The following is a 12828-nucleotide window of genomic DNA, read 5'->3' as shown; positions in this document are numbered from 1 at the left end:
CATTATTCTCTTACAAATACTTTGAAAACAGTCAAAAACTCACAATAGTTATAGAAGTGCCTTAAGGAACTTTGAAGAAGAATCTTTTCAAGTAGCTGGTCAAAATGGTTCTACGTTTCACTAAAGGCCCTTCACACGCGAGCAAGAATGAGCCGGAAAACTCTTTTCTATCACTGGGAATCAGTAAGTGCATTCTAAAAATTCTCACTGCATTCCAGATATTTGTGCCCTTTCTTTTTGTTGGCCCGAAAGATTCTGACATGCTCAAAACTTTCGAGGTGCATTTGAAGTGGAGAAATATCGAATGGCATTCAAAGTGGATTCTAAGTGTATTTTAACTATACTAACTGCAGGAATGTCGGACACTTCGGCACATGGACACTTCGGCCCCCTGGCAATCAGGACACTTCGGCCCCAAGCCGAGGACACTTCGGCCCCAAGCCGAGGACACTTCGGCCCCGGGTCCAGTCCACGATAGTTAACTAACACGTAGCCCAAGTTGACTAAATAACGTATAATTTTAGGACGTATGATTTTACAGGAAAGCGTGTTGGCTGTTTCAGATGTTACTGTGGTAGGTAAGTCTGTTTGCAATTTTTCAAGACTTATTTATTTGTTTCAAGACTTAATGCTCAATATGTTTTATCGTTGCATTTCACATAGCTTTTCAATTAATTTGTACATTCCATAGCATGAGAACTAGCGGGGCCGAAGTGTCCTCTGAGCCTGGGCCGAAGTGTCCTCGGCCTGGTGCCGAAGTGTCCTGGACTTTGGGCCGAAATGTCCGGGCCGAAGTGTCCATGTGCCGAACTGTCCTGATACCTAACTGCAGTATGACCACATTCTACGGCATTCCAACATTATTTAAAACATCCTTATCTCATTCCATGGAGAACCAAAACGGCAAGCCACTTCGAATCCTGCCAGAATTTGGCCAAACGAATATCTGGAATGCAGTGAGAATTTCTAGACTACACTACAAATCCCCATTGATTTAAGGATAGATAGAGTGACAGAAAATATGTAGATACATGAATTGAAACACAATGCGATGAGTGGAGAGATACATACACGTCACTCTTTATGGTACACCGCCCTCCGCCGTATATCCTCTCCGGGCTCACCCACTTCAGCGGAATCTTCCGCCCGACATTTTCACGCATGTACCTGGAGAAAATAGTGCATCTATTCAATAAACTTCTGAGGCAAATGCAAGGCGGTAAAATGAACACCATATCTTCATATTTCAGGAGGTGCGAAAAAAAAAGGTAGGGTCCAACAGCACATGTAGGTAAAATTTTAGAATTTGACCCAACCCTCCTTCCCACAGCCCTTACGTCCCCTAAACCGAAGTCATGTACTCATGTTTGCACCTGGTATAACTGGGAAAAGCAATGTAACGTGCCTTTTTAAAGCGCATAAGATCGGTAGCCTGGCAGGATCTGAACCTGGGACCTCTGGGTTTGGGCCAAACACACTGCAGTTATGCCAACATGACCCTACAGTGCCGAATGTGTATGTGCAGTGGGATACACCGCTTTGGCTGTGGGGCCTTTAACGTATTGCTCATAATTCACCACATTTCGCATGCGTAGTTCAATCCATGAAACAGCTTATTGGCAAACCCCTTTATTCATAGAATTCTCTGCCTACCCTCGATGGTAGATGTCGCTGGAGAGTCCGAAGTCGGAAATCTTGACAATGAGTCCATCTCCGACCAGAACGTTCCTGGCTGCCAGGTCACCGTGGATGAACCGCTTTTGGGCAAGGTACTCCTGTGAACGTCAAGCAGGGTTAATATTCTTGGGTTGCGACTGTCACCGTTTTGTTGTTTTTAGTGAAAGTTGTTTTCGGTTGTTTTCGGTAATTAGTAAAAGTTGTTTTCGGTTGTTTTCGGTAATTAGTAAAAGTTGTTTTCGGTTGTTTTCGGTTGTTTCCAGTATTTAGTGAGACTCACAGTAAAGGCCACTTCTCACTAAACCGCATCAGCAGGAATCAAGCAGAACCAGCCGGAATGAAGAATTTTCAAAAATTCGCGCCACATTCGGAAGGAAATTACAAATTACAAATAGACCATATAAGCCGTTCACACGAGGCGGTATGAGCCTGAATGCCGCCAGAACGAAAACACTTTGTATATTTCTGGGTATTCGTAGTATATTCTAAAAATTCTCACTGCATTTCAGATATCTGTACGCATTCTTGGGGCCACATTCGAGCAGGATTTGAAGTAGCTTGCCGTTTCGCTTCTCCAGCTAATAACATGACATAGCATCAGAATGTTTCGAATAATGATGGAATGCCGTAGAATGCGGTTACATTGCAGTTAGAATGCACTTTGGATGCCCTTCGATATTTTTTTTTTCAATTCAAAGTCACCTTCGAGGTTTTGAGCATGGCACAAACATTCGAGCCGGCTACAAAAACGGGCACATTGGAGCCGGGCACAAGAACGGGCACATTCGAGCCGGGCAAAACAACGAGCATATATATCTAGAATGTAGTGAGAATTGCAATAATGCACTACGAATAGCCATGAAAGTACAAAGAACTTTCATTCAGACGGCATTCCGGCTCATTTTGCCTTTATTGTGACTGTTCAGACTGTCATTTTAGGGGATTGTCTTTCAATGTTCCTGCACTGTTCCCTAAAAGCCTCAGTGGCAGTGTAATATTAATAATATATTGGCTATTATACGTGCATTATGACATACATGTGCTCCGTACCATGCCCCTTGCCACCTGCCTGGCCACCTGGTACACACCCTTCTCCTGGAACTGGTATATCGGGTCCTCTTTGTGTGCAGCTGGCTGTGGGATTGAAAGGGTAAAGAATGTCAACAACGACATACTGTAGTATCTATCATAGAAAATGTTCATTTTCAACTGTCTTCAAAGAAGAAGCCAAACCCCGGAATAGTATTGTAGGTTTTAGAATGACATGTACATACAATCAGTTAATATTTGTATGTTAGAATATGTAGATTATTTACACGTTTTTGATCACTTTATGTATCTAATTTTGTTCACTTGCAATTAGCCCCATAGGCATGGACTTGCAATAAAACATTATCCATTTATCTAAATTACAAATGAAAATGTTGCAGTGACTCATCACTTAGGGGGTGGGCTGAATAGACATGACCTTTGTCTTCCCAACGCCTATTCACATACTAAAGATCATTACAATCTATCCAGATTTCTTAAGTTATGCTGACCACATGCATATATATCCGGAAAACAAACACATAATTACACACACACAGACACACCAAAAAAAAAAATACCTCGTTTAAAAAATACCTCGTTTTTTTTACGAACGGGTGCTTGATATGGATAAGATTTGTTTCTTTCAAACTTGTTTATAAGCATTGGGACCCAAGAGAGTTTAGCAGGTTTACATACGGTTAAAATACACTAGCAAGAATCGTTTACATACAAAGATACATTTAAATAACATATACAAACACTGATATGATTACGAGAACATAAACTGATACGGGTAACGTTACATGTTACATGTACAGATAATGTGACAGTACAGAAACAGGCACAGACACAGTACAAATTCACATACAGATACAATACAAATTCGCGTACAGATACAGTAAAAATACAGGTAGTCACATGCAACTTGTACAGTACAGAAACAGGTACAGATGCAGTACAAATTCACGTACAGATACATAACAAATTAGCGCAACGTAACATAATTTACACAAACACAGGTCATGAACATGACAGATGCAGGTACAGATGCAGGTGCAGATACAGGTAAAGCTAAGGGCACAGCCCGCCGTACGTGCAAATACGTGCTGTCTACGTGCCGAAACGTGGGCTATCTTTTGGGATCCGTAAGTGGTAAGTACCGTCTCCGTACGAACTCGTAAGCTCCGGAATACGACGGATTTTGGAGCAAGCAGATGTACACACCGTAGAAGTTTACGTGCAGGCAAAACTTTGTGTGCCATCGGGCTGCGAATTGGTCCCCGGTACGTGCCGGTACGGGCAACGCGACTGCCATGTACAGCCTGAACGTTTTCAGAAAATGTACGGACAAATTGCACGTACGGCGGGTTGTGCCCTTAGCTTAACATTCCCTGGTACAGATAGAAGTATAGTTATATGTACCTGTCGACATTCCCAGAGGAAGTGCAGCAGGTCTCCGTACGGCATGTACTCCACCACCAGGTAGAGCGGGTCGGACATGGTGCAGCAGCCGCGCATGCCCAGGATGTTGGGGTGCGGCCCGATGTCCAGGATGGTCTGGATCTCGTCCAGGAAGTCCTGACGCTGCTCATTGGTCGGGTGTTCTGAGAAGGAGGTGCTCATTGGTCAATACAAAGTACGTCCATCTGACGTGGCTAGTTAAAAGTTAATTAAAGTCACTGAAATAGATACAGAAGAGATACAGAGAGGGTTGTTTGGTATTTTCTGCTACTGTAAATACGTATCATAAAGTCAAGATCACAATACTTCTGACCTCTGATATCGGAGCTGCATGCAGAAGGACAAGCATACTTTTGAAAAAAAATTAACATTAATTTATATAAATTAAATATATACACAACTAAAGTTCAATTAGCTTGGGGAAGCTTTCGAGACGTCTCTTTGTCAATCTCATCTTGGAGTTTGTCTGTCACGTGACGGCTTATGAACATTGTCACGTGACAAGACACGTCTCAGAACAAGCATGTTTAGCAGACACCACGACAGTGAAAACAACCGCCCCTGAGGCGTCACCAAAAACTTATCCCTCACCTGGTAAAGTCTTGACGGCGACTGTTACAGGCAGCGGGTTCTTATCCAGGCCCACGGCGATTGCGCGGAACACCAGACCAAAAGCGCCCTTTCCGATTGGTTCCTTTTCCACCTCCAATAGGCCGCGACTGAGCTCCCATTGGCCGAAGTCGTGCTGGGGGCGGGGCGCTACAGGGGGCTTCCAATCTGAGGGGAATCATGGGATCGCTGTCACGTGAGTATGACGCAACTTAACATCCGCCATATTAGCAGGTGAAGTCGCATGTTTATATGTATGAATTATAGTCTTTGTCTCTCTTTACCTATGTCCAATTTTGTACATGTACAGGTACATGGCAAAAAAAAGAAACACACACACACCTTCTTCAGAAATTTCTTACCAGCTTAATTTATATGAATTTATAATCTCCTCTTTCCAAATCACATATCTTGCAAAAATATTTCTCAGGCACAAACACACACATAGACATTATAACACGCGCTTTCATCCTTCTCAGCAAAGGTAATGACTTTCATGCATTTATCTAGTAAATGTCCCTGTAGCAAGAACACTGAAGCAAACGTCATCTTCTGGTCGCCTAATGATACTACAACCACTTACAAGCTGTTCATGCAACATATTGAATGCAGTATAAACAAGCCTTTTCATGGAAGTCAGGACGCATGTGTGGCGACAGGAATTCTAGGTAATATTTTTAAAGGGTAAGGCCCACAAAAGTAGACAGTTCTTGTCTTGACAATTGTTTTGATTTGCAAAACAATGTCCAGACGTGTTTTGTATACTTTTTGTGGGCCTTACCCTTTGACAATCTTACCTAGAATTCCTGTTGCCGCACATGCGTCCTGACTACTGTGAAAAGGCTTACTGTAATTGCATTTAAGTTCGCGGGGATTTGATTTCGCGGTAGCGGGAAAAATGACTTTTCGCGGTGGTTTTAATTTCGCGGTAATTACACCGTAGACTGCAGTTTAATACCATTATAGAAAAATGTTCGCGGTGGTTTTAAGTTCGCGGTGAAGTGGTCACCGCGAAAACCGCGAACATTTATCCACCGCGAACATTTCTGCATTTACAGTATTGAGTTATACTCACCAGATTTGGGAAGGATTGGGAAGAAGCTGAGGCCGGTGTAGGTCCTGGAGCTGTCACGATGTCTCCGGCACAGACAGACGGCCACGGCGGATCCCAGCAGCAGCACCGTGGCGACAGACAGCACGGGCAGGACCGTCACCAGCACCGAGCCGCCCTCGCTGCTGCTACGGTCCTCCTTCCACGCCTTCCCGCCCGTCCAGGAAGCACACCGGTCTGCAGCACAACATGCATCAAAGGATAAAGAAGAATTCTTTTTTACACAATCAGCAGGTACTTACATTGCTTACGTTTCGATGTCTCTCAGAGCTTCGTCAGAGCTTCTAACTAGAGTTCTGCTTCTCACCGCTATATGTAGCCGATGTAGGTGGCGCTTTTGCGGTGAGAAGATAATCCCAAACGTGGCTAAGCTTGTATCCCCCTCGTCCTCGAAACGTAAACAATGTGAGTACCTGCTGGTTGTGTAAAAAAGAATTCTCCTATATCCTATGTTCTACCACCCAGATGAAACTATTTTCGGAAGCATGCATCAAGTTTATCATAACATACGTGTCCTATATATACATGAATTTTCGCGGTAGAAGAGGAAAGAAGGTTTTGGTTTAAGCATGGTATCCATTTTACCGTGCGGTATAGGGCTGACGTCACAGTTGACTTGCGTGGTAGAGAGCACAAAATGGGATTGTAGTTCCTACTTAAAACCTTTGAAAATCCTTCTTTTCCTCGGAAAGATTTTTGCCCGACCTTGAGTTTTTGTTTGCTAGAAGTAACAGGTAGGGTCTGATTTTTCCAATTTTGGTCAAAATTTGTTCCGTTCACCCGTTTAGTTGGCGTAAGGTTTGATTGAGTTGTTAGGTTCCGCGGAAAGATACAAGAGAAAATTTAAGGCCAAAGGTAAGGTCTGTTTACTTGAATCAGCTGTGACAAGAGTTTGAGGTGGTTGAGACCCTTTTTTCCTTTCGATTTTTAGCTAGTATATCCTTTTGAATTTCTGGCGGAGAAGAAGTTTTGAAATTGAAATAAAGGTAAGTACTTTTACAATGTCTTGTTTCAGGGCTTCTTATGCTGTGTACCAATGAAGAGAATCAACTGTGGTGTCAGCCCTGTACGGTAGCAATACTATATTCGTAATGTCTTGGCTAATTCTCAGTTTTGTAGTGCTGTTTTTAAATGATTTATCATGAATTGATGTGAGATGTTCTTCCGTACAAAAGTGCTGACCTGTGTTGGATATGGTGGTGTTGAAAGTAAGCTGATCTTTGTTGCCGTATTGCGACGACTGGGGATAGGTCATGTTCACCAAAGGTGTCACCTGAAACCACAAGTACATCATCGTTCAGATTCTTTCATTCGTTTTTCATTCATTAGACCCATAATCTTTTAATCTTAGCCGTAGGGGCAGCACAACATGTTATGCTGTATCAATAGGCCTTTTAGTCCCCTGGCGGCGCCTATCTCCTCTCCGGGGCACGGTGAATAATGTAAATCACCGTATGGCTGATACGACACGAAGGTTCGCCAGGCCTCCGTCCGGGTGATTTGTAGTGAATCACCAACTCCAGACAGAATGGTTTGCTCCAACACACACCGCGCCATCGCACATGTGGGGGTTCTTTAACGTGCATGGGGTGTGGCTCTCTCCATACACGGGACCTCCATTTAACGTCCTATCTTACTCATTTTCACTTGAGTAAAGTGGGGAAAGTCGTGGTAAGTGGGGCACAAGCTTGGTGACACGGCAGCCGGATTCGAACCCGCAACCTGTCGGTGCAGATCCGAACATGCTGCCACTGTGCCACGCGGTCCCCACAATTCAGATTCTAGCACCACATAAAAATACAAATGTGTTAAATTGAAAGTTCATCTGTGTTGGTAAAAATTATGCTGGATCTGAGTTAAACGCTATATTTTCTATTCAGACGGGGGCGGCCGCGGGTGGTGATTCCTGTGCCAACTTTCATGTCACATAACACCAGAACGGCTCGGGCTAGAGCTACTAAATTTGGTGAGTTGTCTTAAAATTTAGCTGGCAACGGTTTCACAAAGTTTGGAAAAAAATCCTTTTCTCGTGTTGCCATATCAACCGTTTGTTGACATGCACTTTTGACGACAGCCGCTAATTTCGCAATATTGCCGCAATAATTTGCGTGAACTTGTGAGATTTTCGCTTTTTTTAAAGGCCGCGCGCGGTGTGCACCCCAGATACTTACTTGTAGTTCGTAGGATTCCCCCAACCTGAGCTCTTCAATTTTGTAGTAGATGGGGTCCAAGTCATCACGCGTTGAGTTCTACAGAAACACAGCAGAGTAGGTTAATAGGGGAGATACGTAACATTACTAAATATTCTCGAGGTTTGTACATATGTATGATACCTAACGTTTTGTGACCGCATCGAAACTGTGAGCAGCGACACCTGTCCTGCAGTACATTGTAAACCAGGCAGAATTGCCCTGTAGAAGGTGACAGATGGTCACCGTAATGTTGCCCTTGAAATCACCGTCGATTGACCTTTTTCCCCTTGAACACCGTTTTAAAAACACCGGAGAAAGAATTACTAGTTACCTCTGAAACAAACACGTCAAACTGCGGGTCATTGGTCGCCTGGTCGCCCACCACCAGCCGGATGGCGTATAACAAGACGGCGTGCCCTTGCGCCACTTGAACGGGGCGAAGCCAGGAGAAGACCGCCGTGAAGGAAGCGCCGCCCGTGCCATTCTGACAGCTCAGGCCCAGCAGAGTCAAGTTGGCCGGTTGGCTGGAGTACAACACGGCTGGAACGAGGTAGAAATGAAACAACGGTAATAACATTTAAATACGAGTAAATCAAAGTTCCACAAAGTCATGACGACACGTTCATGAGCTAATCTACGCTGTGAAACAAGATCGGCTCCTACAGTTCCGAAAAACTGCTAGGTGGCCTCAAATCTAATCGTTTCCAGGTCTCATGAAGATCTAGCCACATATACGGAACATCAAAACAGGAATGCACTTACGTTGTGTTTTACAAAATTCTCGGTCTCCAGTTGAAGAATAGCAATCTGGTGGGAAAAGAAAGAACACTGTCTATCATATCCACCATATGGCAAAAAAAAGCCGATAAAAGACAGAAGTCCTTCCGGAATACATCCGGAATGGCACCTACATTTGTTTAGGAACGTTTGTAGCATTATAATACAACGACAAGCTTAGCTATTCACCCATAATACTCAGTAACCAAATACTGAAACCAATTGAAATTAGCAGGAATTAAGCAGAACTAGCCGGAGTGGAGTATTTGCAAAATTCGTGCCACATTCGGGTGGGAATTCCAAATGGACCTTATATCCACTTCACACGAGAAGGAATGAGCCAAAATGCCATAAGAATGAAAATTCTTTTCTATTCCAGGGAATTTTTAGTGTATTCTAGAAATTCTCATTGCATTGCACATATTACTTTGGCCACATTCTGGCTGGATTAGAAGTGGCTTGCCATTTCGGTTTTCCATCGAATGAGATAAGAATGCTTCGAATAATGTTGGAATGCCGTAGAATGCGGTCATACTGCAGTTAGTTATAATACAAGTAGAATACACTTTGAAATTCGATATTTCTCCACTTCAAATACACCTCGAAAGTTTTGAGCATGTCAAAAACTTTCGGACTAGCCAAAAGAACGGGCACAAATATCTGGAATGCAGTAAGAATTTTTGACGGCATTCCGGCTCATTCTTGCTCTCGTGGGAAGGGACCTTAAGGTGGCCTTAGGTTGAGGTGGTAATCTATACTGGTGTGGCTGTATGTCAATGGTCAGGTGGTCATTACTTGACATTAGGCTGAGATGGCAACTTGTACGACTGTAACAATGTAATTGTAATATAAAGAGGTTCAGACGGTACAAACCTGCGGTAAAAATCTTTTGATTCTCTGACCCGCCCGAGTTTCCTCCTTGAAGACAGATAATCTGCGTATAAGAAGTCAGGCATAAACATGTTAAATTGTCATCAACCATTACATATCTTTTATTGAAAATATAGAATTCTTTTGTGTCTGGCATAATAAAACTTTTATTCTATTTCATCACATTCAATAAGTTTTGCAGTTCATATTGGCATCCTATAGACCGCGGTCCTGCAAGAAATGGCAACCGTTTTATATTTGACCAAATTTGCATAAAGTGTCAGGTACTGACGTAGACCTTTTTTCTGTCGCAACTAACCACATCCTTAACTCTAGATACTCATAAAGTTACAACATGCATGGAGGACATTCGTTAACTACAAAAAGACAGCGGGAATGGCGAATTTGACTAGATAATGAGACCACTATATGGCTCAGCCTCTGTTGCCGGCTTTAAACGGGGCTAGTATTTATTTTTATCATTTCTTTGGGGGTGAGGGGGTGGGGGTGTTGGGTGTGGTACCATCCACGGCAACCTCGCTATACCGGCAGCACAACGTTAAAAATGACGAACAAGACCCCCCCTCACACACACACACAAAAACAGCCCGCTCGAAGCCTGTGACAGCCCCGTTCGAAGCCTGTAACAGAGGCTATATATGGCCAGTCCTGTGGACCTTGTCCCCAAAGGCCGAAAACTGTGTTCTGCTATGTTGGAGTCTTTGAGCATCTATGTGCCACGCCATCTTATAAAAAATATGGCTATTCCAGGTCATAACGAAGGTTATATTAGTGAACAAGATGTACCGACGTACCTCAAAGTCGTAGGCGTGTGACAGCCACTTGCCTTCATAGGTGATCGATTCAGTGTCCTGAAAAGTTGCAAGGAAGCAGGGGTTCAAAATCTCATGTTGGATGACATCGCTAAGATTGATCTCTGCAGGTCGTTCTACTGTAAAATATTGCCACCATAGTCCTAAGGTGTCATTCAATAGTTAATATGCCATTTGACATCACAGGAGAAACCCACATCCACACCCCCCCAATCCACAAAAATCCCAGGCTAGATAGGAATAATAAACAAAACTAATCCGACATTTATAGACTAGATTGCCCAAAACTTGAATTACTTCTTCCCGACTATAAAAGCTATCCATCAACCAAAGTGGTGAACCTAATACACGAGCAATCAGATTCCGAAGTTCCGTTGTAGTATCTTAGAAAGACGCCAGGGGGGATAATTTGCCTATCTCTATCAACATTCGAAATATCATAAGGATCCATCTACGACTTCTCAATTTATGCTCTGCAAAACATACAAACAAACAAACAAACAAACAAACAGACAAATTAAAAACCTAACAGGCACAGATAGTTAGACGTATCCGAAACCATAACCTTCTTGGAAACGTTAAAAAAAAATACACTACCGTAAAGGTGAATCCTCTCTGCTCTAGCTTTTCCCGATCCGTCTGCACGGTGATTGGAGGGAAAGTCATGCCTCCGAGTCCAGGGAAGGGCCACCCGATGTCGTCGATGGGGCCGTCATAGCTCGGAAAGTCCTCAGGTCTGACTGAGTGACTGAACCAATCCGTCAGTTTCACCATGTAACCTTCCAGGTCCGTACCTGAGGAAAACAAACAGTAAATTGGTACTACTTAGAGGAGTCATAAGTTCCGGAAAGGAGTGTTGTTTTCCGAAGGATAGGTATTTTTGGAAGTACAAAAAATGCATCCTACTAATTTCAGGATGGATCATTTGTGTTTGAGATTGGAATTCTGCAAAACGTCGGCTGATTATGCATATGTTAACACATGGTATCTGACTCATTCATTGAAAACTTCGTTCATTGAATCAAAGTACTAAGTTTCGCTGGTTGGTTGGCCAACAGGGCCATTTAAAGATTAATACATTCATTGAGGAAATAATGAGTGTGAGACATTGTGACAATTAGTAAGTGAGTGAGTGAGTGGACGTGATTTTGTATACAAGTCATTGACTTGAGTCTGAGTGACTGAATGATTTCTATATTGAAATCAAATAAACAATTAATCGTATCATCACATCATATGGTAAAAATGTAAACACTTCTTGTCATCAATGAACACATGCAAACATATAATACAATTCTATTTCATGGATATGAAAAAAAATGTATCAAGAAGCGTCACCCACCATTGGGCCTGTCCCATGTGACCTTGAAATCGAGAGTCCAGTTCCCGTTCTCGCGTTGCACGAGATTTTCCACGTGAATTGAGCTCTTGTCCACCTTTGGTAGGTCTGTAACCACACAAGGAAAATGTTCTTATACATAGTATGAATATTTTAAGTAGGGTGAAAAGGAAATGTACAAAAATCGATTATATTTTGCTGATGCAATAGGTGAAAATGATTTGCCTGTTCGTTCTCTTCAAAACACACTTTTATGGCTAATTATGCAACGCCCAGCGGAGGTCATGGAACTGCAGCCGACGCACAGGCAGGACCCGGTAACAGTTTCAAGGCGCAAATTCACGCCGACCAGAGAAACGCCGTAATCCAACTTGTACAGTCTCAAATCCGACGTATTCTGCCTAAATTCACCTTGCTGTCTTGCTCACAAGAACCTGTATGACCTTTTCAAGTACTGTGGTGCATTTTTAAAAAAAATACCTGAACTACAATTGTGTTCGGGCACCTTCTAGTTCTACTAGCAACATCAAGTTCATTTTTCGCGCCACACGTTACCATTGCAATACGCCCTGTCGTCTGATTTCGCAAGCATGCCTTTTTTGCCTGGGGACAGACAATGAAAATGTTGTATTTTACTCAACTTTAACAGTGCAAAGTAGAGACAAATGTTAGTCTTTTACTTTCCCGACTGACGCCAGTTAACCATTTTCTTGAGTGAAATGAGGAACATCGTGTAGAGAGGCTTTCCCGAGGACACAACGTCGGGGGCATGGCGAGTATCGAACTCGGGACCTCAAGGTTCCGAGCCGAACGCTCTACCAGTTACGCAACACACGACGCCAGGTATGTATCTATTCGTCACGTCTGCTGTATGGGCGAGGTCATAAGCCTAATAGCGGCTAATGGGACGTAATGTATGTGCTATCC

At 43.1% G+C, this 12828-nt stretch overlaps 1 protein-coding gene across 1 annotated transcript in view; it reads right to left on the bottom strand.

Moving 5' to 3' along the window:
- LOC118409814 (insulin-like peptide receptor) overlaps positions 1 to 12828 on the bottom strand; it is a gene marked incomplete in the record, with an annotated part of 30047 nt that overhangs the window by 5303 nt on the left and 11916 nt on the right. Inside the window, 14 exon segments of the mRNA XM_035811133.1 lie at positions 1072 to 1167; positions 1654 to 1775; positions 2728 to 2811; positions 4132 to 4313; positions 4762 to 4947; positions 5855 to 6067; positions 7073 to 7163; positions 8062 to 8139; positions 8414 to 8622; positions 8845 to 8889; positions 9733 to 9793; positions 10545 to 10601; positions 11160 to 11356; positions 11905 to 12009. Coding sequence (XP_035667026.1) covers positions 1072 to 1167; positions 1654 to 1775; positions 2728 to 2811; positions 4132 to 4313; positions 4762 to 4947; positions 5855 to 6067; positions 7073 to 7163; positions 8062 to 8139; positions 8414 to 8622; positions 8845 to 8889; positions 9733 to 9793; positions 10545 to 10601; positions 11160 to 11356; positions 11905 to 12009 — 1726 coding nt within the window.

Source organism: Branchiostoma floridae, chromosome 2, assembly GCF_000003815.2.
Source record: "Branchiostoma floridae strain S238N-H82 chromosome 2, Bfl_VNyyK, whole genome shotgun sequence".
Lineage (NCBI taxonomy): Eukaryota > Metazoa > Chordata > Leptocardii > Amphioxiformes > Branchiostomatidae > Branchiostoma > Branchiostoma floridae.
The sequence above is the reverse complement of the archived record's forward strand: the minus strand, read 5'-3'. Positions and strand labels throughout refer to the sequence as shown.